Below are 27,445 nucleotides of genomic sequence, written 5' to 3' on the forward strand. Positions count from 1 at the left end.
CAGAAAACTCACATTCTGTGACAGAGCGATGGAAGGGTAATCCTCGGCCCTTCCCACGCACCAGGGTGACGAGGTTTATGAGCCTTATGCTCATGAAGGTGGAAGCAACCGATCGGTGAGAGGTTTAAGCACAGATTTGGTAGTTCCTTTCCCCTCCCACCCGAAACTTCACTTCCTGACTAGAAAGCTCCTACTAATATTTTAAACTCTGCGCACCGCGTCTCTGCCGGGCTTAGATGACATGCTGAAAATGATCAGGCGCGTTTCCCGTAAGCACTCTGGATTCCATCCATGATAATCTGACAGGTGGCCCCAGGGTGAAAATTAACTTCCAGATGTGTGTGTACGTATGGTTAATGCTTGTATTTTTCTTTCTCTGAGAAACCACGAGACCTCGGAGAGGTGCTTTACAGTGTTCCAAACTGCAAAGCTTACCTTTAAAGCTCCAGTCCCAAGACAAGCACTTCCACAGGGTGTTTAGTACAGTGCTCTGCCCACAGTAAGCTCTTAATAAATACCACTGATTGGTGGATTGTTTGTTTGATCTGTGCAGCCCATCCTGATGAGAAAAGAGAGGCTTATGGGTGGGAGGTAGTGAGGGTCACACTCATCTTGCTCCTCTGTGAAATAGCTAATGGTTCACATCTGGAAAAGATGATTTTCCTCATCCAAGCAGCTGCTTGTACCAAACAGTTCATTTAGTGGATTGTGACCCATTTTGTGAGGGAAAAAATTACAGAGTCTCTGTGGCTCTGTGCAATTTGAAACCAGAAAGAGTATATATGAGATGGTAAGAAATGAAAATACACATTTGTGTGCTGGGCTTTTGAAGTAAAAGAAAAGCGGGTGCAATTTTGCTGAAGGGGCCTGGGAAGGGCCTTGATAGAAGTGGTATCCTGTCTCCAGTTGAATCTTTTTCAAGAATGCTGTATAAAGTTCAGTAGCTGCTGCCGAGCAAACTAATTTCCTCTCCTTTGGCCAGGACATGCCAGTCCCTGAGGGTTGCCCATCTTGAGATTGAATTCAGCCCCTGGGGTGAGCGTTGAAAGTAGGCAGGGAAACCTCCTTCACCATGAGGAAGGGGTGGATCACCAGGGCCTTTCAACACAGACTAGTCATCTGTTCGAGGAGGGCAACGGTTTATTTTAATTCAAAATGTTATGCTTTATTCCTGCTCAGGCATTCATCAATAACAATGTTATTTTACTACTGTTAAAAATGATAATAATAATAATGGTACTTGGCAAGTCAGTCACTTGTATTTATTGCACACTTAATGTGTGCAGAGCACTTTACTAAGAGCTTGGGAAAGTAATAATAATAATAATAATGTTGGTATTTGTTAAGCGCTTACTATGTGCAGAGCACTGTTCTAAGTGCTGGGGTAGACACAGAGGAATCAGGTTGTCCCACGTGGGGCTCACAGTCTTAATCCCCATTTTACAGATGAGGTAAAAATATAACAATACATTCCCTGCCCACAACGAGCTTACAGTCAAGTGCTTACTATGTGCCAAGCACTATACTAAGCACTGGGGTAGATAGAGGATAGTCAGGTCAGATCCAGTCCCTGACATTAAAATTTCATTTTTGTCTCCAAGATTAAAGCCATTAACTTTACTGCTCTTCTGGATGCAACCATCTCGAAAAGGCTGGCCTCAAAAAGATGGAAAAGGATTCAAGAGAAGGGAAACCACTTGCAATCTTTAGACGAGTAAAGAATGGAAAATTTGAGAGTGTTCCATCATCCCATAGAGGCACAAGGGAAAAGGTTCTTTGGGACAGACATTCCTTAAGAAAATGCCTTCCCAGGCGGGAAGGCGTTTATCCAGTTTTTAAGGAAATGTCTTGCTCCATAAAAGAGTATAATTTGTACTTGTCGTTATCAGCTAAAATCCAGTCGTCATTAGACAGGCAGGAATGTCCTTAGCTAGTGATCTTTGGCGGGATACCACAGAAATAACCACATACAGACCTGCTGTCCCTCGGGCTACAGTGGTCAAAGTCTCAAATGGGGCTTTAAGTCAGTCTAGTTATTGAGCACCCTTTGGGAACAAACCGAGCAGGCGATGAATTATGAGGGTCACCAAATAATGAAAGCGTGTCCAACTAGCAGCCAATAAGAAGCCTTCTTTTTTTTTTTTAAAAAAAAATGACATTTATTAAGTTCTTACAATGTGTCAGGGACTGTACTAAGCACTGAGGTAGACAGGAGCTAATCCGGTTGGACACAGTACCTGTCCCACATGGGGCTCACGGTGAAAGTCTCAACTGGGGCTGAAAGTCAGTACAGATAACTGCTGATTTGGAAACTGAGTGGGTGGTAAATTATGACACTCACCAAATAATGAATGTATGTTCGACTAGCAGCCAAAGACATCACTTCTTTTTTTTAATAGCATTTATTACGCACTTACTAGGGGTCAGACACTGTACTAAGCACTGAGATAGATATGAGCTAATGAGGTTGGTCACGGTCCCTGTCCCACATGGGACTAGCAGACTTAATCCCCCCTTTACAGATGAGGGAACTGAAGCCCAGAGAAGTTAAGTGACTCGCCAAAGGTCACACGGCAGACAAGAGAAACAGCATGGCCTACCGGATAGAGCATGGGCCTGGAAGTCAGAAAGACCTGGGTTCTAAACCCAGGTCCACCACTTGTCTGCCGTGTGACCTTGGGCAAGTCACTATTATGACCTCTACTATGAGCAGAGCACTGAGCCAAGTGGTTGGGAGAATGCAGTACAGTAGAATTAGCAGACACGTTCCCTGTCCATAACAAGTTTACGGTCTAGAGACGAGCACAAAATCTCACTGGATATCACTCTTGCGTGCTCTCTGTATCTCTCACTCTTCCCACCATCCACATTTGTACTCTTGCCTTCAGCATCGGTGCCTTATGACTAGACAGTAAAACAGATGCTAAAAATGCCCACAAACCAGCACCATTTTAGGAGTGGAAAGGTGCTTATAGGCCAAATCAATCAATCAGTAGTATTTATTGAGCGTTTTCTGTGCGCAGAGCACTGTACTAAACACTTTTTAAACAAGTATTTAAGTGCTTACTATGTGCCAGGCACTGTACTAAGTCCTAGGATAGATTCAAGATAATCAAGCTGGACACAATCCTTATCCCACATGGAGCTCCCAATCTTAATCCCCATTTTACAGATGAGGTAAATTTAAGCACAGAATTCAAGTGACTTGTTCTCTGATTCCCACGGTCACTCTCTTTCCTCTAGGCCAACCTCCTTCTCACTTGGAAGACTACAGTACCATAGAGTTGGCAGATACTATCTCTGCCCACAGGGAGCTAACAGTCTAGAGGAGGTCACCTGAATTTTCATCTTGAACATCTAATTCTTCCCTAAGCACATTTTCCTCCATAGCAGCATCAGAAGCAGTGTGGCCAAGTGGAAAGAGCACGAGCCTGGGAGTCAGAGGACCTGGGTTCTAACCCTGGCTCCACCGCTGATCTGCTCTGTGCCCTTGGGAAAGTCACTTAACAGCTCCATGCCTCAGTTTCCTCATCTGCAAAATGAGGATTCAATCATAGTCCCTCCTACTAAGACTCTGAGCCTCACTCAGACAGGGACTCTGTCCAGCGTGATGATTTTGAATCCACTCAACTCTCAGAATAGTGTTTGACAAATAGTAAGCGTTTAAAACAAGTATCACAAAATTATTATTATTATTGCAGGAAGAAGGCTCCTGTTCCCCAGATTTTTTGCATCTGAGGCCGGATCTGCTTTTGAAGGACAATGAGAGGGAAGCAGAGCTAGAAAACAGAAGCACTGTGTGGGCTCTGTCTCTGGAGATAAGGAGTCCATGGGAAAAATTAAGTGCTTTTTCCCAGCTCTGCCCTAAATTTCCCCTTCGACCACCCTCACTGCTGCTCAGAGGGGACACCCTCGTCAACTAGGCTGCCCTAGCAAAGAGAAGACCCACCCACGCTCCTCTAGTTTTGTTGATGCCAGAGTTGTGGGGAGAGATGGCTGGTCAACGAGTATCATACACCAGAAAACAAAGATAGGCAAAGAAGCGGCGAGGACTAATGCATACAGCATGGGCTTGGGAGTTAGAAAGACTTGGGTTCTAATCCCAGCTCCTCTACTTGTCTGTTGGATGACCTTGGCTAAGTCGCTTAAATTCTGATTACCTCAGTTACCTCATCTGTAAAATGGGGATGAAGACTGTGAGTTTTATGTGGGACAGGGATTGTGTCTGACCCGATTATCTAGTATTTATCACATTGCTTGGAACATTGACTGGCACTTGGTAAGCACTTAACAAATACCACTATTATTACTAAAAACGATAATATTAATAAGCAAATGAGAAGCAACCTGGTCTAGTGGATAGAAGAGGGGCTTGGAAGTCAGAAGACCTAATAATAATAATAATGATGATGATGGTAGTCGTTAAGCACTTACTATGTACCAAGCAATGTAATAAATGCTGGAGTAAACACAAGCTCATCAGGTTGGACAGAGTCCCTGCCCCACCTGGAGTTCATAACCCCCATTTGACAGATGAGAAAAATGAGGTACAGAGAAGTTAAGTATTGTGCCCAAAGTCACACAGCAGGCAAGTGGCAGATAAAGGATTAGAGGCCGGGTCTTCTGATTCCCAGGCCTGTGCTTTTTTCACCAGGCCACTCTGCTTCCCAATCTCATCTCAGCCCTGCCACTTGCCTACCGTGTAACCTTGGGGAAGGACTTACTTCGTCTGTAAATGGGATCAGACACCATTTCGCCCTGTCCTGTAGACTGTGGGATCCATGTGGGATAGGGATAGTGTACAGCATGTTTATTGTGTATCTACCCAGCACTTAGCAGAGCAGTTACACATAATAACGTTGGAAGCAGCGGGCCCTAGTTGGTAGAGCCTGGGCCCGGGAGTCAGAAGGATCTGGGTTCTAATTCCGGCTCTGTCACTTGTCTGCTGGGTGACCATGGGCAAGTCTCTTCACATCTCCAGGCCTCAGTCACCTCATCTGGAAAATGGGGAGTAAGATTGTAAATTCTACGTGGGACGGGGACTGCATCCAACCTGAATAGTTTGTATCAGGCACGTACTAATTTGTACACTTGGCACGTACCAAGCACTTAACAAATATCATCATCATAATCGGTGCTTAATGAATACCATTATATTCAATGATATAGTCAATTGTATTCAATAATAACCATAATAATAATTCACAATCTCCCTCTTGGATCATCCTTCGGAACAAATAGCAGGACTTAAAACCACTCCTAATCACGAAGATTTCCTTATGAGCTTGGCATTCTGGGCATAAACCAGATGCCGGAAGGGCTTACAATCACATATGATCTTTTCTTCGACTTCCCTTTGAGACAACTCCCAGAGTCACCACATACTTCTGGGGACAGAGGTTTAGCAAAATCAGCAAGAGACCCCTCACCACCTATTTTATTTTTACGGTATTTGTTAAGCGCTTACTATGTGCCAGGCGCCATACTAAGCACTGGGGTAAATACAAGATAATCAGGTTGGGGCTGAAAGGCTTTAATCGCCATTTTACAGATGAGGTAACTGAGGCACAGAGAAGTAAAGTGACTTGCCCAAGATCACGCACTCAGCTCCTCCCATCCCCTCCCAAACAAGTCAGAGTCAACATACTCCCAGTACTCACAACTGTTCTGGTCTCCCTCTCGTTTGGTTCGGTTTTTCAGATCAAGTTCCTTCTCTCTCTCCCGATGAAAACCCAGTCCAATTTGTGATAGGGAGCCAGAGGACCCAGGTTCTAATCCCGCCTCTGCCACTTGCCTGCTGTGTGACCTCAGGACAAGTCACAATTTCTCTGTGCCTGTTTCCTCATCTGCACATGGGGATTCAATATCTGTGCTCCCTCCTACTTAGACTGTGAATCCCATGTAGGAGCTGATTATCTTGTCATCTACCCCAGCGCTTAGTACAGTTCTTGACAATTGTAAGTGCTTAAGGAATACCACAATTATTATTATTATTATTGTCATGCCTGGAGTCACAAAATGAAGACTGTGGGGGAAGCCAACTACCATCGCCCGACTCTTTAGATCTCTCCTCTGAAGCAGCTAAAAACTTCTTGAATGGAAAGACCCCAGGGGTTGGCTAGGTGAAATCTCCCCACCTCACCTGGACTCCTCCGTCTCATGCCCCCCGTCTTGCCGCAGGGTTCGTTTCAGAGGCTCTCGGTGGCCTGAGGCAGACACCTCCCTACTACGATAGCTCGCTCCAACGACAGGACTCTGCCAGGCTCCTGGACAGTCACCCGTTCCTTCTTCACAGGGGCCCACCTCTCCAGAAAGAATGCTTTACTGGCTCCTCCTGCAATCCCAGGAGGGTGGAGCTGATTATCTAATCCATTCTCTCTTCCACCCCTGATGATGGATAGGTCCCGATGTCACAGTAGCCACGGTCAGGGACTCTCTGTCTTGGCAACACCCAGGATGCACCTGGACACCCCGCACCAATCCTTCTCCTCCTCCACATTCTCCCTTCACCATCTGCAGATCACGCTGGGTCCAGGGGAGGTGTTGAGGGTGGAATGTGTCAAGTAGATATCGTTTTCGTTTCCACCGGGCCATAAATCTGTCCTTCCGAACAACAAAACAAACTCAGAACCATACCTCTAGGCCAGGAGCCAAGGGAATTAGAGCCGGTGGAGCCGGGAGCCTCCGGACAAGTCTCTGCCAGTCGGGCTTCAGCCGGCAAGCAGGCCGCCTGCTTGTGTTTCCCCTTAATACCGGGCAGTGGAATCAAGTGTTCAATAAAAGGCACTTGAGACTAGAGGGCAACTCGAGAGAGGCCAAAATAACTGGGGGAGGGGACAGCCTTTAGGATTTTATACTGGCGGGGGTGGGGGGAAGAAGATCACAGTAGAGACTCCAGCTGAACCAACAAAAAATCCTGCCCTGGACTTTGGCTCAGAACGGGGTTATTTATATCCACCACAGGAGAGGAATCTCAAGGCCCCTTTCCCTTTCAAAAAAGTGGCTCGAGTGACTCTGGGGAGTGCTGCCTGCTTCCAAATCCCAGTCCACAGAGGAGGCTTGGTCTGATCTATCTTAAGTCCACCTTACTTTAACAATCACGACCTAGTGAACAAATGGCAAAGGAGCTCCTTAAACGGATTCTGACTGGTAAAACTCTCACTCGTTTACGTTCCCCACAAACATAAGTGACAGCTCGTTGTTAGGTAGTGTCCGGCTCTCTCCATTAGAAAGACAACATCAGAGATTGGCCCTCCGCTCCCGAAATCAAATCAGCACTGCCTCATCAATTGGACGGGAGTGTGAAGCATCCTGAAAATTAAAACAGTTCCGGGGTCTGAAAAACTTTTAGATTGTGAGCCTTCTAAGGGACAGGGGCCATGCCTAATTCTCACTTGTGTATTTTCTTCCAGCTCTTAGTACAGTGTGCTGTACACAGTAAGCACTTAAAAAATACTATCACTCTCTCCAACCACCACCCCCACTCCAAAAAAGGCAGTTAAGACGTGAAGGAAATCAGGCAGTAGGAGAAAAGGACGATAAAAAAGCTGAATGTGTACATAGTTTCTACTGCTGGCTGTTATGCATCACTGGGATGATTTTGGTACTCATGCAAAGGCAAGAGAGAAGGTTGCAAACTTTGGAAATCTCTGGATATCACCAGTGCTGAACTCATGAAACTTGACATCAACCCTCAAAACCGCGTTCAAAATCTGCTCTCATGCTTAAACCTTAATTACATTTTCTTCTGCCTTAGCTCGTCCCCACCCAAAGCCAAAGGGAGCCCACAATCTCACAAATGGCACTCCTGTTTTGTGGGCTTGGATCGCTAGACATGAGAGTTCTCTTGCACATTCTTCTGCAGTCTAGACGTGCCAGTCTTTCTCGGGTTTTCAGGCCCTAAAGAGAAATCCAGCTGCTAATGTTCACTCAGGGACATGAGGAACAATCTCCCCGGGACAACGCTTTTAATGAAAATTTGAGGGAAGGCTAGGTTTTCAATTAGTGATTCAATGAAAAGAAAACACCCTCAAACTGGACTGGGAATGGAAGAAAGCACTCCTGAAGTTGAAATAATGGCCATCTGCTCAGGGCTTCAATTGTTCCACCCAACCAAGGAACATCAGCAGATTAAACAACCTGGAAAGCATCCCCTTCAACTAGAAGGGTTTACAGGTAATAGCCCAGCTGACACAAGCAGGACCTAACAAACTGAGAAACTCCCCATCTGGTCGCTTCCTACTCCATACTCAGATAAAGTAAGCATGTCCTCCAGACTAAGCCCGTTGTGCGCAGGGTATGTGATGACCAACTCTGTGGTACTGTACTCGCCCAAGTATTTGATACAGTGGTCTGCACACAGTAAGCACTCAGTAAATACTACTGTCTGATAAGCTTCAGTCAGTCTGCCTGAACACAAAAAACAAAGTACAGTAAGTATTCTGTAAATATCACTGACTGATAAAGCTTCACTTAACAATACCTCACCAATGGAATTGAAAGTAAAGGGGGCAAGGAGTCTAGAATGTGTTCCTCTGGAAATGTGACCAAGAGCTAAAGTCCCAATTTTGTTTCCCACATTCTCCTTCTCTGTCTTCTGGAAACAGTAGATCCAGTGACCTAGCTACCATTCCTAGAGTATTGCTTATATTTCATTCCAAACAATATGACTTTGCAGAGAAAAAGGGGCATTATTTCCTCAAAAAAAGGAGCATGGCCCAGTGGAAAGAGCATGGGCCTGGGAGCCAGAAGATGTGGGTCCTAATCCAGGCTCCACAACTTGCCTGCTGTTTGACCTTGGGAAAGTCACAACTTTTCTGTGCCTCAGTTCCCTCATCTGTGAAATAGGGATTAAGACTGTGAGCTTCATGTGGGATGGGAACTGAGTCTATCCTGATTATCTTGTATCTACCCCAGCACTGAGGACTGCGCCTGGCACATAGAAAGTGCTTAATAAACACCTTAAAAATAGTAATAGTATGTACTAAGTGCCTTCCATGTGGTAGGCATTCGTTAAGCACGTAAGCACTATGTGCCAGGCATTGTACTAACCTCTGGGATGGACACAAGCAAATCATTTTTGACAGAGTCCCTATCCCTCATGGGGCTCACAGTCTTAATCCCCATTTTACAGAAGAGGAACAGAGGATCAAGAAAGTGAAGTGACTTGCCCAAAGTCAAACAGCAGACGAGTGCGGGGACGGGATTAGAACCCAGGTCCTTCTGACTCGCAGGCCCAGGCTCTATCCATTAGACCACACTGCTTCTCAACACTATATGGATGAACTACGATGACCCAATTAATCCATTTTCTCAAGGTAACTTCCCGACGGCCATCCGAGAAAGCCTATCCCAAATCGATCGTGAAGCAATTACCATTTGGTCTCTGCGGTTGACCTACCAGACGGGTTATTCAGTCCTGCTCATCTTCATTCATTCAGTCGTATTTATCTAGTGCTTACTGTGTGCAAAGCACTATATGAAGCGCTTGGGAGAGTACAACATAACAATCAGCAGGCACATTCCCTGCCGACTTTGAGTTTACCCTGCCCCAGATCCACCCCGAGTCTGTGAAGCGTACCCAACCGAACTGCTCTACGTGACTCCTGAACAGATCTGCCCAGTATATTCGAGAAGGGAGTGCCTCTCTTTAAGCAAAAGCTTTGCCCGGAAAGAGATAAGTAGGCAAGAGAGAAAACAGCAAGCATTAGCACTAGATACATTAGGGTGGACAACACAAGATGGGACAAACGTCTTGGGTGACCAAGACCGTGGCCTGTTGAACCACACATGCCCTCAAAGGTAAACTGTGCCGTGAGTGGTGTCTTCTTCAAATACAAAGGGCAACTCTAATGGTCCATATTGTGATACCACCAAACCAGACAGCCCTAATCAATCAATCAATCTGTGGTATTTACTGAGCACTTATTATGTGCAGAGCACTGTTCTAAGTGCTTGGGAGAGTAGAATAGTAATAATAATAACTGTGGTATTTGCTGTTATTATGTGCCAGATACTGTTCTAAATGCTTGGGAGAGTAGAATAAAAATAATAATAATAACTGTGGTATTTGTTAAGCTATTATGTGCCAGATACTGTTCTAAATGCTTGGGAGAGTATATGATGATGATGATGATAATAATAATAGTAATAATTGTGATATTTAAGTACTTTCTATGTGCCAGACAAGTGCTGGGGTAGATACAAGATAAAGGAATTGAACACATTCCATCTCCCGCAATGGGCTCACTGTCTTAATCCCCATTTTACAAATGAAGGAACTGAGGGCAAGAGACGCAAAGTCACTGGCCCAAGGTCACCCAGCCGGCAAGTGGCAGAGCTGGGATCAGAACCCAGGTCCTTCTACCCACCAGGCCACGCTGCTTCTCTAACAGAATTAGCAGACACATTCCCTGCCCATAACGAGCTTAGACCTAAGGACACGACCATGTCCCTTTGGCCCCGGCCCTTAAAGTACAATAGGCGGACTGGCTCCGGCTGCATTTTCCAAGGTGGTTTCCATGCCCAGCCTTACCTGTTGAAGCATTTCTTCCGTAGCATTCAGTTTTGCCTGGTGTCCCTCCAAACACACCTCCAAGTCCCTGATCTTCTCTCCTTGGGCCTCCACCTGGTCAGTAAGGACGCTCACCTACAACAGTAAGACAAGGCTGGATGTCTCCTAGGGTTGCTTGCGAACTGGATCCTGATCGAGAAAGACTTGGCTCCTTTACATTCCTCCCAAAAAGCGTGATGTAGCCCAACAGACTGGGAAAACTCAATCCAACAATAATAATAATAATAATAATAATGATAATAATACCTGTGGTATTCGTTAAGCGCTTACTGTGCGCCAGGCACTGTACTAAGCATTGGGGGAGAGACAAGCAAGTCAAGCTGGAAACAGTCTCTATCCCACATGGAGCTCACAGTCTTAATCCCCATTTTCCAAATGAGGTAACTGTGGCCCAGAGAAGCAAACTGTCCAAGGACTCCCAGCAGAGAAGCAACAGAGCCGGGATTAGATCTGGCCGGGGGACCCTCCGAAAGCTACGAAGCAAGGGGCTCTTACCTCTCAGCAGGCTTCCGGTGCCATTTCCCCAGGGGAGACCTGGTCCCATTTCGAACTCTTGTCGGAAAATCGGGGTGGGTCAGATGGAGGGACTCGAGGGACAGACTATTTATAAACAGCCACTCGAGGAGGCAAGGCGGGCAGGGTTCCTTGGACCGGAACGCAGACGCCAGTTAATATTTGAGCACGACCAAAACCTAATGCTCTTTTTAGCCTGGTGGTGCTCTTGCTGTTTGCAGTGGGAAAGCAGTAAAACTATTCTGCTGCAAGGCAACCAATGACCTTTCTCCTCAATCGGCGTAACAGGCTAACTTGCCTATCAAATGGGCTCTTGGAAGCAATTAAAGAATGTGGGACATTAAGGGGCATGTATTAGCACCGACACAACTCGATCCCATAAAGGCTTCCAAGGTGTACATGCTAAAACATGACTGTTCGACACCGAGCCTCAGAGGCTGAATTGCACAACTGGAGAAAGTAGCACTATTCCTAATGAGGAACACTGCCGGAAACTGCCGCTAACAAAGACCTTGGCACTAAAGATGCCGAGTTAATTAAGCCACAGAATCAAATAATGGGGACCATCTTCCCCTTAAACTGGGTCCCATTTACACCGGGTTTAATATAGGCCAGGGACTTGATGGTCCTTTTGATTAAGGGCTTTCTCCAAACAGCACTGAGGGGCAGTTAGAGGTTCAGTTCCATCTCTCCCCAAAGTGACTTAACGAGTGGGTTAAAAAGTAGAGAAGCAGCATGGCCTAGTGGCAAAAGCACGGGCTTGGGAGTCAGAGGACGTGGGTTCTGATCCTGCTTCTACCACTTGTCTGCTGTGTGACTTTGGGCAAGTCACTTAACTTCTCTGGGCTTGTTCCCTCATCTGTAAAATGGGGATTAAGAGTGTGAGCCCCATGTGGGACATGGGCTGGCAACCTGATTACCTGGTATCTACCCCAACAATTAGAACAATGCTTGGCACCTAAGTAAGCGCTTAACAAATGCCATCATTATTATTGCTCTCTCTAAGCCTTTTGCTACCCAGTGGGCCCAAAAGCCTCACATGGGATAAGGACTGGTGTCCAACCTGATTTGCTTGTTTTCGTCCCAGCGCTTAGTACAGTGCCTGGCCCATAGTGAGCTCTAAACAAATGTCAAAATTATTATTATTTTTAATAATTCAACAACAATGAACCTCGGGTGGGGTGTAGCTATGGAAGTGAATTCCCTCCTCACAAAAAGGGCAAATTATCATTAGTTTGGGCTCTGAGTAACCTTTATTGCTTGTTAAAGTCTCTTCCATCATTGTTTGAAAGACAAAAGACAAATCCCAACATTTTCTAGGGTAAATTATCCTCCAAGTACTTCCTTAAGAAGCTAGACCTGACAGGTTACCTATTCAGGATTGTTGCTATCTCTTATTGAATGCTAAGTGTTTTCTCCCCCAGATGATGACCTGAAAGTTGCCATTTTAACTCCAATGCTCACAGGGATCACCCTGTATGGCAGTGGGACCCATGGCGAAGAGCTCAGGTCTGAGAGTCAAGAGACCTGGGTTCGAACGCTAGCTCCATCACTGGCCTGGTGTGTGAGACCCTGGGCCTTAAGCTTCAGCTTCCTGGGCCTCAGTACCCTCACTGTTAAAATGGGGATATTTCCTCTCCCTCTCTGAACCCTGGGATTAAAGGGGCTATGGCCGATTCAATGCAATTCAATCGTATTTATTGAGCACTTACTGTGTGCAAAGCACAGTCAGGTACCCCAGCACTTAGCCCAGTGCTTGTCACCAAGTAAGCGTGAATTGATACTATGCTTATGTTATCTCTTTGAGTCAGGCCCTTCCCCCACATCTCTACCTGTGGGAACCCAGATCGTGGTGATTGCCAAAGGCTGAAATCATTCCCGGCCTTTGTGCCTCACATGACTCGCTGGAATTTGGGAATTCAGAAATGAAACCCTTACTGACATGCTGGCTCCATGTTCTAGAAGCTGAACTGCCAAGTTTGGTAAACAGACCTAGAGACCCGATGCGATCTTCTTAGAAGATGCACGGGGCAAGATCTTCTTAGAAGATGCACGCGGCACTTCTGACGTTCTACCTTTTCCTGCCTCGGGGGAAGTGAGCTATCGAGGGGTCACTGAAGTGTGATTCCTTTCCAGGCCTGCTGGGAGTTGGGTCCCACGGTCTATTTCCCCAGACGGGGAGGGGGAATCAAGCAGAAACAAACCAGAGCGGGGTAGACCAGCAAGGTTTTGCATCTATTTAACCTAACAAATAGTAATTAATACTTGTGGTGTTTTGTTCTGTACTAAGCAGTAGAGCAGGTACAAGATGATTGGGTCATACACAATCCCTATCTCACATGGGGCTCACAACCTAAGTAGGTGGGGAGAATAATAATATTTGTATTTGTTAAGCACTTACTATGTGCCGAGCACTGTTATAAGCACTGGGGTAGTTACAGGGTAATCAGGTTGTTCCATATGAGGCTCACAGTCTTAATTCCCATTTTACAGATGAGGTAACAGGCACCGAGAAGTCAAGTGATTTGCCCAAAGTCACATAGCTGACAGGCGGCGGAGCGGGATTAGAACCCATGACCTCTGACTCCTAAGCCCGTGCTCTTTCCACTAAGCCAAGCGTCTTCTCGCATTGAATCCCATTTTGCAGATGAGAAGAACAGGTACAGGGAGGTTAAGTGACTCGCACAAGATCACACAGCAGCAAGTGGCAGAAGAGGGATTAGAATTCAGGTTCCCTGACCCCCGGGACCAGTGTCCTTTCCACTAGCTCAAGTGGTAGGACTTTTTTAATAATTATAATAATAACGATGGTATTGGTTAAGCGTTTACCATGTACCAAGCACTGTTCAAAGTGCTGGGGTAGATACAAGGTTAACGGTTTGGACACCGTCCCTGTCCCACATGAGTCTCACAGATGGCTTGTAGACTTTAAGTAGGATTTCCTTGCAGTATATCAGAAATCTCAAAGGGAAGCTTAGGTCCAGATAAGCCCTCGGCCATACAGTAGCCACCACGCTCACAGCTCAGGACAGGCCTCAGTGACAGGAAATAGCAGGAATGTGGCTTTTGGGGTGCAGGATCCCCTCGCTCATGAAACACAGATGCACTGTTTACAGATCGAAGCAGTGGCGCTTCATTTTCTGTTGCTCCTGCAGGAGCCAAACTGCTTGTTCTGGGTCACGTGTGGTCCAAGAACTCTCATGGAAAAAAACACCAGCTCCAAAAAAGCCCGAGGGCACCAGCCCAGGATTCTGTTTTCCAAAGTGGGGAAGCAGTGTGGCCTAGTGGCTGGGCCCAGAATTTGGAATCTAGTAGAGAGAACTCCCGTGACTCAGGGGGTTTCTGTTTCCTGGAGAGTGAGCTGAAATTTCCACTTGGTGTGGACCCAGGGGAACTGAAGCAGTGTTGCCTAATGGATAGAGCACCTGGGTGTCAAAAGGAACTGGGTTCTAATCCTGGCTCTGCCACCTGTCTGCTGTGTGATCTTGGCTGAGTCACTTCCCTTCTCAGTACCTCAGTTACTTCATCCCGAAAATGGGGATGAAGACTGTGAGCCCCATGTGGGACATGAACTGTGTACAACCTGATTAGCCTGAATCTAGCCCAGTGCTTAGAACAGTGCCTGGCACACAGTAAGCACTTAACAAATACCATAAAAAACAAAACAAAAAAAACCCAGACCTCAGGTGGCCTGCTTCACCCCTGACCCTGGGCCCACCATAAATGACACAGTGGAGAGAGTCTGGGCCTGGTAGTCGGAGGGTTGTGGGTTCTAATCCCGGCTCTGCCACTAGTCTGCTGTGTGACCTAGGGCAAGTCATTTCACTTCTCCGTACCTCAGTTACCTCATCTGTAAAATGGAGAGTGGGAATGTGAGCCCCATGTGGGACCACAGTTGTGTCCAACCTGATCAACTTATATCCATCCCAGTGTTTCACACATAGTAGCGCTTAAGTACCATAATTATTATTATTCTAATCCCAGCTCTGCCACTTTGCTGTGAGACCTTGGACAAGTCACTTCACCTCTCTGTGCCTCAGTTCCCTCATCTATAAAATGGGGATTGAGATTGTGAGCCCCATGTGCTGCAGGGATGGTGTCCAACCCAATATGCTTGTATCCATCCCAGTGCTTAGTACAGTGCCTGGCACAGAGTAAGCGCTTAACAAATACCGCAATTATTATCTTCAACCAAAACCAAGGTCCCAAATGCTACATACCTGCAATATAAGGGACTCTTTGTCGCCTTCTAAGCGGGTCAACCGGTCCTGATAGGTCTCATTGTTCGCCGTCGCCTGGTGGCTTTCCTGGGACTAAAGAAGAACGGCAGTTTCAGAGGTGAGAGAAAAAAAATTTCACCAACTTCCCAAATTAGGGGAGCAATTAGTGCTGATTATCTGTCAGGGTACAGTACGTGAGAAACCACCCACAATAAAAGGAAACCGCAGGATGGCGAAACCACCCGACCACGACAGATGGATGCCACTCTCAGGTGCGCCTTAGGGCATTGCAACATCCCTCCCGAGGTGACCTCACGCTCGCCCCCGCCTACCCAATGGGAGGCCTCGGAGGGAAGCTTTGGTGCGTGCCCAACGTGTTGAGTCTGGCTGGGCTCGGAGTGCGCCTTCCCAGAAGGCCGACGTAGAGGCAGGCGGTGCCCCGTGACGGGGAGGGAAGGAGGAAGACGTCCCTTGGACAATGGGATCTTTGAGACTCTGCTCGCTTCCTTCTTCCGTCACATCCCCAGGTGGGTTCTCGGGACCCGGGACCAGCCGGAAAGCCAATCTGGCGTAGCGGGTGGGTGGGTGAAAAAGGGTGGAGGGGGGTCCTTGGATACCAGCTGGCTAGGGTTTTTTCTCCTGATGTAGCCAGGAGGCAAGTAGTTGATAAGCCCTCTCCTCACACACCCAACATAGTAATGTGATGTCTCCACCCGTCCTCCCACCTACCAGCTCCTCCCCTCGCCTCTCTGTCTCCATGCCTCCATTTGGACGTATTTATAAATTTGTTTTTTAATGATCTGTCTTGTATCACCTATCAGATTGCATGTGGGTCAACCTGTCCCTCAGGCATCAATGGGGAGGAGGGGGAAGAATATGAAAGTATCAGGGGGGAAGGGATTACTAAGCACGCATCGTCTACCAGACCTCCGTTCGACAAATAGAGCTATTCTCGCCTGGGAGCTTAGGATATTTCATGGCCACCGGAGCGCACGTTCACTCGCAAAATTGTCTCTACCCCACCACGACTTCTGAAGAAGGAAATGAAAGGTTTTCTTGGTGAGCAGTGATGGCGGCACAAGAAGGAAAGAAGGATCCAGTCATAGGCTCATGGCTCAGTTACTTTAACCTTTAAAATGGGGATCAGCGTGTCAGCCCCATATGGGACAGGGACTGAGCCCTACCTGATTTACCTGCGTTTGCCCCAGTGCTTAGAACAGTGCTGCGCACATAGTAAGTGCTTAACAAGTACCATAATCATTATTATTATCATAGACGGTGAACTCCGGGATGGGAAGATGAGACGGGGGAGGGGAGAGAGGGTGAGCAAAATTCTCTGAGTGCCCGTTTTATGCAGTGTTTGGACAGAGCCAAACAGAATCTTCCCAGGGTGGGACTCCGCTGCCAGCATGCTCTGCGTACCACGGGCTGTCCAAGTGGACCTAAGCCGTCACCGATGGCACCCTGGACCTCCCCACCAGGAGGCTGCGGGACCCCTCCAGCTACTTGCCACCCCTCCATCACAACTCTCAGGACCCCCGACATTCTCCTCCGGCGGACCCCCACGTTGCCTCCCCGGGACCCTGCACCGGTCCTCCTCTGTGTTAATGAGGATCCGCGGACCCGGGCCGGCCTCCCACCACCCCGGTAGACAGAGAGAAGTGGCCGCAGCCTGGGGCCATCCCTACGAGACCCGGGGAAGACCATGGGGTCGGCTGCTGCTGATGCTGTCATGCTCACTGTGGTCACGGTGGTGACTGTGGACTGGGCCGTGAGGAGCCGGAAGTTCTGCTCCTCGAGCCACAGTACCTTACTGAGCTCTTGTTTTGGTCTAAGTGTTGTTCTTAGTGTTTTGTTTCATCGCTCTTTGTATCTGCCTCCAGTCCCCCTCACCACCTTGTAATTTATAGATTGTAAATTCCTCTGAGGGACAGGGACTATGTCTAATTCCCACCTGCATATCCTAGTACTGTGCTCTGCACAAAGTAAGCATGCACTTCCTGAAGTGAAGCAGCATCGCCTAGTGGTTAAAGCCCGGGCCTGGGAGTCAGAAGGACCTGGGTTCTAATTCCAGCCTGCCACTTGTCTGCTAGGTGACTTTGAGCAAGTCACTTCCCTTCTCTGGGCCTCAGTTACCTATCTGGAAGATGGGGATTCAATGCCTGTTCTCCCTCCTTCTTAGACTGTGAGCCCTATGTGGGACAGGGACTGTGTCCAACCTGATTACCCTGTATCCACCCCAGAGCTTACAATGCCTGGCACATAGAAAGGGCTTAACAAATACCATTTTTTTAAAAAAAAGCCGGGGTTTGGACATTACCTGTAACCACTCTTTGCACTAGGGGAAATTTGAGACTGTTGGAATAGGCTTGGCTCTTTAAATTGAGACTGGGTTTGAATTGGTACCCTTGGGACAGTCCCACTGCTAAGCACAGTACTCTGCACAGAGTAAATGTTTACAAATACAATAAACAAATCATAATGAGCACATTTAATTTCCCCTCAAGATTCAATCAATCCGTTAACAGTAGTCATTGAGCTCTTTGTGCAGAGAATGGTATTAAACACTTTTTTATCTTATGGTATTTATTAAGTACTTACTATGGGTCAAACACTGTTCTAAACACTGTAATAGATATGTTAGTCAGGTCAGACACAGTCCCTTTTCTGCATGGGGCTCAGAAGGAAGGAGAACATGAATTGAATCCCCATTTTGCAATTGAATAAACCAAAGCACAGAGAAGCAAGCATACAAGTGGTGGAGCTGGAATTAGAACTCAGGTCCTCTGACTCCCAGGACTGTGCTTTACCTGCTAGGCCATACTTCTTCATGCTTAGAAGACTTGGTACATACGTCTCCTGCCCATAAACTACTAACAGTCTAGAAGGTGAGATTGAATTGCAGACAAATGGCAAGGGGCTTTGATTCTCGGGAAGTTTTTTTTTTTTTTTTTAAACAAAACTATCCCCATGCATATATTGATCAAGAACTATTTTTAACTAAAAAAAAAACCATCCACACATGTGAAGTAAGTTTTCAGTAATTCCATGGAAACAATCAAAAATACCAACAATGGTCACAAGACTTTACTGAAGCATCGGGAGAGGAGATGCCCAATTTAGAAGAGAGACTAATGGCTTTCCTCATTTTCATTCGTAATTGCAGTCTGCTACCGCTTGCTGGGGGCAGTGAGGAGGGAGGAATGAATAACCCCTATTCATTCAATCATATTTATTGAGTGCTTACTGTGTGCAATGCACTGGACTAAGTACTTGGGAGAGTATAGCAAGTTAACAATGTGCAGAAAATGCACATACGAACCCAGAGTAAACAGCAAAGCTCACCATACTGAAGCCAAAGTGTCAACTGGCCAGTGAGGTGGGAGTCCTATATAAACAATGATCTAACTGAAGTCTGGATGACATGAGAGCCTTTACACTCCCCTGGAGATCAGCAGCTTAATAACAAAGTAAAAGGAAGCGGATGACATGAAACGATAATCACTGTGGTACTTGCTCATTGCATGGTGAAAATCTGCTTTTTCCTCTCTATACAAATGACTACCAGGCCCATCTAAGCACTTATATCCTGCGTTCCCCTGCATCATCCTCCTTGCTGATCTCCCTGCCTCCTGTCCCTCATCGCTCCATCCATACTTCACTCTGCTGCACGGATCACTTTCCTAAAAAAAACAAAGACATTCAGTTCACATCTATCTAATCACCTCTCAGAAACCACAAATGGTTACATATCTACCTCTGCATCAAAGAGAAACTCCTCACCCTAGGCTTTAAAGCACTCAGTCACCTCACCTCCCCTTCCTACCTTATCTTGCTGCTCTCCTACCTCTCCATATTGTTTCCCAAGCACTTAGCACATTGCTGTGCCCACAGTAAGCGCTCAGTAAATACCACTGACTGACGATCCAGCATGCTCACATAGCTCCTCTAAATGCCAACCTACTCGTTGTACCTTCATCTCATCTATCTCGCCCATATTCTGCCTCAGGCCTGGAATTCCCTTCACCTTCATACCTGAGAGACCACCATTCTCCCTCCCTTCAGAGCCTTAGTAAGGTCACATCTCCTCCAAGAGGCCTTCCCTGACTATGCCCTCTTTTCCCCTGCTCCTTCTTCCTTCTGCATCCTTTAGGCCCTTGGATTTGACCCCTTTAAGCACTTGATAGTTCTCGCAGCCTCAGCCCCACAGCACTTATGTGTATATTTGTAATTTATTTATATTAATGCCGGTCTCCCTGTCTAGACTGTAAGCTCCTTGTGGACAGGAATGGGTCCACCAACTCTGCTCTATCGTATTCTCCCAAGGGCTTAGTACAATGCCCTGCCCACGGCAAGATTTCAGCAAATACCACTGAATATTTTTTATAGTATTCATTAAGCACTTACCATGTGCCAGTCACTGTACTAAGTGCTGAAATAGATACATGATAAACAGGTTGGGCACAGTTCACGTCCCACATGGGGCTCACAGTCTTCATCCTCATTTTACAGATGAAGTCACTGAGGTACAGAGAAGTGAAGTGACTTACCCAAGGTCACCCAGCAGACAAGTGAGAAAGCGGAGAATAGAACTCAGGTCCTTCTGACTCCCAGACCTGTGCTCTATCCACTAGGCCGTGCTGCTTCTCACACTGATTGATGGATTGATATGTACCAAATGCTGAACTAAGCAAAGTGGGACACACATATCTGTAATTTATTTATTTACATTAATGTTTGTTTTCCCCATTCTAGACTGTAAGCTTTTTGTGGACAGGGAATGTACTGTATTCTCCCAAGCAGTTAGTACAGTGCTCTGTATTCAGTAAGCGCTCAATTAATACGATTGAATGAATACAGATAATCCGGCAGTCCCTGTCCCACAGGGGGTTCACAGACTATCAGGTAGAGAGATTACGTACTGAATCTCCATTTCACCGATGAGGAAATCGAGGCACTGAGAAGTACAGTGACTTGCCTGGGGTCACACAGCAGTCAAGAGGCAGAGCTGGGATTAGAACCCAGGTCCTCTTACTAGGCACCTTGGATTCCCAGGCCTGTGCTCTTTCCACTAGGCTGATTCTTTTAAGAACAGCACCTAATCTGCTTGCTTTACTCCAAGAATCGCTCTCCACCTTCTTTTATTTCATAATGCTAACTGTCCAGGCATTTTTTAATTGTTAGTTTTGAGCAATCAGTCAATGGTACTTATTGAGCCCTTACTGTGTACAGAGCACTGGACTAGTTGTCATAATCGTACTAGTATTTATTAAGCGCTTACTGTGTGCAGACCTCTGGGCTGTGTGGTTATAATCGCACCAGTATCAAGTCCTTCCTGCGGTCCGAGCACTTTACTAAGCAATGTGAGAGAATACATAGCTGTGAATTAGGCACGGTCCCTGTCCCTCGAGGAGCGCTTGGGAGAGAACAGTACAAGAGTGTTGGTAGACCTGATCCCTGCTCACAAGGTACTTAGAATTTCGAGCTTCTTAAAAAAGCCTTGCATTAAAACAAACTCCCACACACTATTCGCTTCCATCATCAGACACACGTTTTCTCAATCACTGAGACTTGAGTTGTTTTTGGATCAAATTGAAACCCAGCAAACTCCTTGCTTAGAATCCAGCCAATGCAATTATAATAATAACTCTGGTATTTGTTAAGCGCTTACTATGTGACAGGCACTGTACTCTGTGCTGGGGTGGATACAAGCAAATCAGGTTGGACGCAGTCCTGGTCTCACATGGGGCTCCCAGTCTCAATCCCCATTTTATAGATGAGGTAACTGAGGAATAGAGAAGTGAAGCGGTTTGCCCAAGGTCACACAGCAGACAAGTGGCAGAGCTGGGATTAGAACCCACAGCCTTCTGACTCCCAGGCCTGTGCTCTATCCATTACAATTAATATAATTATTATAAACAAGAACATTCCCAGAACCTGATAAGGAGTAGTGGATAGAGCACGGGCCTGGGAATCGGGTCTTGGGTTCTAATCCCAGCTCTGTCACTTGTCTGCTGTATAAACTTGGGCAAGTCACTTCACTTCTCTGGGCCTCAGTTACGTCACCTGTAAAATGAGGATTGAGACTGTGAGCCCCATGTGGGACAGGGACTGTGTCCAATCCGATCTATTTGTGTCCACCCCAGAGTTTAGTACAGTGCCTGGTACATATTAAGCACTTAACAAATACCGCAATTACTATTATTATTATTATTATATAGGGAACTGTCCGTAACAGGTTTATGATTCCTCGGTCAATCTGCCCACTTATCAGGGGGCTGTTCCTTAATTACAAGTAGCTTTCTAGAGCTAACAGCTGCCCGAGGTAGATAGGAGCAGTTCTGGAGTCAAACGAAAATGCCAGATGCCTGGTCAACAGGGACCGGTGCGTGAGGAACTTGGAAACAATAGACTGCAAAAAGCAATCGTCTCGAGGAAAATGATCCAATCCTGACGGAGTCATCTGGCAGGGCGAGAACTGGAGGCTTCAAGTCAGGGACCCGGATTCCTGGGGTCCAGAGAGATATTTGAGGACAGTCAGCTCCCGCTCCCACACAGGGAGGGCCATGGGTTAATGCATCTGGCCACTTGGTCCACTGGAGGCCTCTGGATGGCTCCTTTGAGGGAAGTCTGAAATTTTGGAACAGCAGGGCTTAGCTGAAAACAGAGACAGAGCACGTGCTGACGGAAATATCACAGGATGAATAAGGAGCCAAGTACTCTTTAAGCGGCTTTGTTGAAGTGAATGGTCAAAGGTGATTTCTCTGGTAATAATAATACTTATGGTACTTGTTAAGCGCTTACCACATTCCAAGCACTGTTCTAAGCGCTGGGGTACATACAAGTTAATCAGGTTGGACACAGTCCCAGTCCCATAAGGGGCTCACACTCTTAATCCTTTATTTTAGCACTACTACATTAGTACAGTCACTCATCCTAGCCCGCCTGGATTACTGCATCAGCCTCTCTTCTGAGCCCCCAACCTCCTGCCTCTTCCCACTTCAGTCCATGCTTCACTCTACTGCCGGATTATCTTTCTACAGAAACTTTCAGTGCGTGTCACCCCCCCTCCTCAAAAATCTCCAGGGGTTGCCTATCAAACTCTGCATTAAACAAAAACTCCTGACTATTGGTTTCGAAGCTCTCCATCACCTTGCCTCTTCTTACCTCACCTCCCTTTTCTCCTTCTACATCCCAGCCTGCACATTCCACTCCTCTGGTGCTGCTAACCTCTCACTGTGCCTCGATCTCGTCAGTCTTCCTGGCGACCCCTGGCCCACATCCTGTCTCTGGCCTGGAATGCCCTCTCTCCTCAAATCTGCCAAATAATAACTCTTCCCCCTTCAAAGCTCTACTGAAGGTTCACCTTCTCCAAGAGGCCTTCCCAGACGAAGTCCTGCTTTTTCTCAGCTCCCTCTCCATTCTGCATCACCTTGATTCGCTCCCTTTGCTCTTTCCCCCCACCCCCCACAGCACTTATGCATATATGTCTATATCTATAATTCTATTTCTTTATATTGATGCCTGTTTACATGTTTTGATGTATAAATATATCTATAATTCTAATTTTTTATTTATATTGATGCCTGTTTACTTGTTTTGATGTTATCTTTCTCCTTCTAGACTGCAAGCCCGGTGTGGACAGGGATTGTCTCTATAGCTGAATTGTACTTTCCAAGTGCTTAGTACGGTGCTCTGCACACAGTAAGCGCTCCATTATGATTGAATGAATAAGCCCAATTTTACAGATGACTGAACTGAGGCTCAGATAAGTTAGGTGACTTGCCCAAGGCCACAGAGCAAACATGTGGTGGAGGTGGAATTAGAACCCATGACCTTCTGACTCCCAGGCCCGTGCTCTATCCGTTACACGATGGTACTTGAGGCCTATTCTTGAAGGTCCCCTGAAAGGGGGAATTTGTCCGGAAAGTATTTTCTGAATAATTCAACTCCTAAATGTGATGCCCTGCACAGAGGAACAAAGCTTGCCAATATAATTCCTGCACCCAGTTTGACCAGTTCATTCAATTGTATTTATTGAGCACTTGCTACGATCAGAGCACTGTATTAGGAGCTTGCGAGAGTACACTATAACAATAACAGACATATTCCCTGCCCACAATGAGCTCAGTGTCTAGACATAAACCCACGATGGCTCCGTTACCGTGGCCTAGTGGAAAGAACATAGGCCTGGGAGTTAGAAAACCTGGGTTTTAATTCCAGCTCTGTCACCTGCCTGCTGTGTGACCTTGGGCAAGTAACTTCACTTCTCTGTGCCGGTTTCCTCAACTGTAAAATGGTAATTCAATATCTTGCTCTCTCTCCTACTTAGACTGCGAGCCCCGTGTGGGACAGGGACTATGTCTTACTTGATTAACTTTTCTCTTTGCCAGTGCTTAGTACACTGCTTGACCCAGAGTAAGTGCTTAACAAATACCTTAATTCATCGCAAAATTGTTTTCATATATCAGGCCTCGGGGGATTTAAAACCTGACCCTACTGAACAGCGATTCTCACTCAGACTTTCCAAACCTTCTTAGGTGATTTTTATACCGTACTCTGCCAAGCGCTTAGTACACTGCTTCGCACACAAGAAGAGCTCAATAAATATGTCTGAAAGAATGAATGAATGGAGCAACCTAAGTGTAGACTCTCTGAACAGCCAAACAGCGTTTGGCTACTATCAGACTAGTTCTCAGAGAAAGTCATGAGTCTTGTAAATTTATTTACATTAATGTCTGTCTCCCTCTCGAGACCGTAAACTTGTCGTGGGCAGGAAATGTGTTTGTGGTTGTATTGTACTCTCCCAAGTGCTTAATACAGAGCCCTGCACAGAGTAAGCACTCAATAAATACGACTGACAGACCGGATGGAAGGTCTGGTCCATGGTGCCGCCATCTTTGTTGGCCCAGTCCCTTCCGGGCACACAAGCATTCCCGGACTCAGGTGGGGAAATGGAAGACGATGACACAGGGAAAATCTCGGTGTCATCCACGGCAACTTGCACCTCCCGGGGTTTTCATACAGGCCGACTACTCAATAGAGCATCTTTCGTTCACATTATCCCATTTTCCTGGCTCAGAGTTGATGTTTTCAGCTGCTGCCGACAGATCCATCCAATTTTCCATTTTCCTCCAAAGAAGCTGTCGGGTGAGAGGGCGGCCCGCTCACAGCCCCGACGGTCTGACTGCAGACAGACCCGGGGCCTGGACCGAGGATGGGCACAAAGCCGAGACCCCTAGAGTCAGGCACCTGAGGAGCGGGCTGCCCAATGCGCCTGAAGGCTCGAGGGCGGAACCTCCTTTATGTACCTGCCGGGAAGTGACTTTCGGTCCCCTTCCAGTTTGGAGGTGCCCCGGGACTGTGACTAACCCGAATTAGGTGTGGGCAGGCCTGGGCGGGCCCTGCATTTCCTGTCACTGCAAAGCCCTACCTCCTCCGCCCAGGACAAATAGAGAAATAGCAAAAGATCATTAGGAGAAAATGGGTGCTCTCTTGGACCACCCGCGCTGCCGAAGAATCCACGTGCCCCTTTGCTTTCTCCTTTCCGTTATTAGTCAGTAGAGTTGATCAATCTAGAGCGTGGCAAGCATGAAAATAATGACTTACAAATGGAAGGAAGAAGGAAAAGGGGATAAGTAAGTATCAGGGTTAGTAAGTAATCAGGCATAAAGAGCCATGCAAAAACACCAAGGGAGGCTGCATAAGGTGGGACAAAATTGCTGAAGTAGTAGTGAGTCAGTCCTCAATCGCATTTACGAGCACTTACTGTGTGCAGAGCACCGTACTAAGCACTTGGAAGAGTTCAAAGCAACAATAAATGGACACATTCCCAGCCTACATTGATCTTAATAATCATAAATAATGATGATGTGCTTACTATGTGTCAAGCACTGTTCTGAGCGCTGGGGTAGATACAAGCTAATCAAGTTGGACACAGTCCCTATCCTGCTCATAGTCTTAATCCCATTTTACAGATGAGGGAACTGAGGTCCAGAGAAGTTATGACTTGCCTAAAGCCACAAAGTAGACAAGTGGCAAAGCCGGAATTAGAACCCAGGTCCTTCTGACTCCCAGGCCGGTGCTCTAGCCACTAGACCACTCTACAGTTTAGAGGGAAGTTGAGGGGGATAGAATCTGGGGAATTAAATACTCTTTGGGAAATACTCATTGAATACTCGTTGAAGCTAGGGAGAGTGGTGAATAATAATAATTAAAATATCTGTTAAGCACTTACTATGTGCCAGGGACTGTACTAAGCACTGGGGTGAATACAATCAAATTGGATTGGACACAGTTTCTGTCCCACATAGTGCTCACAGCCCCCATCCATATTTTACCGATGAGGTAACTGAGGCACAGAGAAGTGATGTGACTTACCCCAGGTCACACAGCAGGCAAATGGCAGAGCAAGGATTAGAACCCATGACCTTCTGACTCCCACGTCTATGCACTATCCACTACACCATGCTTCTTTTCTATGAAGGCCTATGTATAAGGGGAGAGATTTGAGGGGGCAAGAGAAAGTTGTTGTCAGAGAGAGAGAGTGACAAGAACGATAGACCATGAGTAGTAAGTCAGTATGAGAGAAATGGAGATGGGGATTTGAGGGGAACTGGGAGAAGAGAGAAGTACTTGGATTTGTACTCTTTATTCCCCCCCAATCTCAGCCCCCCAGCACTTACGAATATATCTGTAATTTATTTCTATATCACCCCCTCTAGACTGTAAGGTCCCTGTGGGCAGGGAACGTGTCTGTTGTATTGTACTCTCCCAAGCACTTAATACGGTGCTCTGCACACAGTAAGCGCTCAATAAATACCACTGATTGTTTGAAAAGTGAGAAGAGAAGGGGAGGCGGAATAGAGACGAGGCCTATCCACAGTTAGGGGGCGAGAAGCAGAAGAGGAGCCAGCAAAAGAGATTCAAACGGTGGAACCAGAGAAGAACTGTACCATGAAAACCAACACGCGCTCATGTTTCCGGCACAAAGGAGTGGTCCAGCACTGAAGGCTGTTGAGGGTTCGAGGTGGATTAGAATAGAGTAGGATCCACTAGATTTGGCAAGGAAGAAGTCATCAGTGACCTTGAAGAGAGTGGCTACAGAGGAGTGAAGACAGCGGAAACCAGAATGGAGAAAGTCAAAAAGGAAGTTGGAAGACAGGAAGTGGAGGCTGTGGGTGGGTACATTTTTGTCAGAGGAGCTTTGTTGAAAAAAGCCTGGACCTGGGGTCAGGGGATCTGTTCTCTGATCTTGGTTCGGTCACTTGTCTGCTATGTGACCTTGGGCAAGTCACTTCACTTCTCTATTCCTCAGTTATCTCATCTGTAAAATGAGGAATAAGACTGTGAGCCCTACGTGGGACATAGACTATGTCCTACCTGATTAGCATGTATCTATCCCAGCACTAAATACAGCGCCTGGTACACAGTAAGCGCTTAACAAATACCACTGGAAAAAAATGGAGTGACAGGAAATGGAGGGAGATAGGATGAACTGCTGGAGGGTGCAGTGGGATTCAGAGAAGGTTTTAGAGGGACTGGGGAAACATCGGCATGTTTGAACAAAGGGGGGAAGGAGCTATCTGTGGGGAGGGAGGAAGGGAAGTCAGGGGGCACAAGTGTTTTGGAAGGAAAGCAGTGTGGCCTAGTGAGAAGCAGCATGGCCTGGTGGGAAAAGCATGGGCCCGGGAGTCAGAAGGACCTGGGTTCTAATCCCGGCTTTGCTACTTGTCTACTGTGTGACCTTAGGCAAGTCATAACTTCTCTGGACCTCAGTTAGCCCATCTGTAAAATGGGGATTAAGACTGTGAGCTCCATGTGGGGCATGGACTGTGTCCCACCTGATTATTTTATATTTACTCTAGTGCTTCGTTCAGTATCTGGTACATAGTAAGCACTTAGCTGAGAGAGAGAGAAAAAAAAAAAAAGAGAGAAGGAAAGGGGGTAGAAGGAAGGGAAGAGAAGGGGAAAAAAAGGAAAGGAAGGAAGGAGTGTCTCAGGAAGAGGGAGCTGATTTTGAAAGTAGAAAGGTGATCTGTTGAGAGTTACTTGAGAAAGATTAGAGAGTGGATGTGGGGCTGAGAGTTTGCTGGGAAGGTGAAGGGGAGATTTTGAGGTGCTCATACTTCATAATTCT

The 27,445-nt window shown here is 46.7% G+C and overlaps 1 protein-coding gene across 8 annotated transcripts in view; it reads right to left on the reverse strand.

Annotated features, from left to right (window-relative positions):
* Positions 1–27,445, reverse strand: part of PPFIBP2 (PPFIA binding protein 2) — a 171,462-nt gene that overhangs the window by 61,253 nt on the left and 82,764 nt on the right. For 6 of the 8 annotated variants that reach the window (XM_029059793.2, XM_029059792.2, XM_029059791.2 and 3 more), the window contains 2 exons: positions 15,307–15,399; positions 10,535–10,648 (listed from right to left, as the gene is read on the reverse strand). In XM_029059793.2, coding sequence (XP_028915626.1) covers positions 10,535–10,648; positions 15,307–15,399 — 207 coding nt within the window. Of the gene's footprint in view, positions 1–6,142; positions 6,647–10,534; positions 10,649–11,068; positions 11,171–15,306; positions 15,400–27,445 lie in introns of those variants that run through there. The other 2 variants (XM_029059798.2, XM_029059799.2) reach the window with 2 other exon arrangements.

The sequence above is a fragment of the Ornithorhynchus anatinus genome, chromosome 3 (genome assembly GCF_004115215.2).
Source record: "Ornithorhynchus anatinus isolate Pmale09 chromosome 3, mOrnAna1.pri.v4, whole genome shotgun sequence".
NCBI classification, from domain to species: domain Eukaryota; kingdom Metazoa; phylum Chordata; class Mammalia; order Monotremata; family Ornithorhynchidae; genus Ornithorhynchus; species Ornithorhynchus anatinus.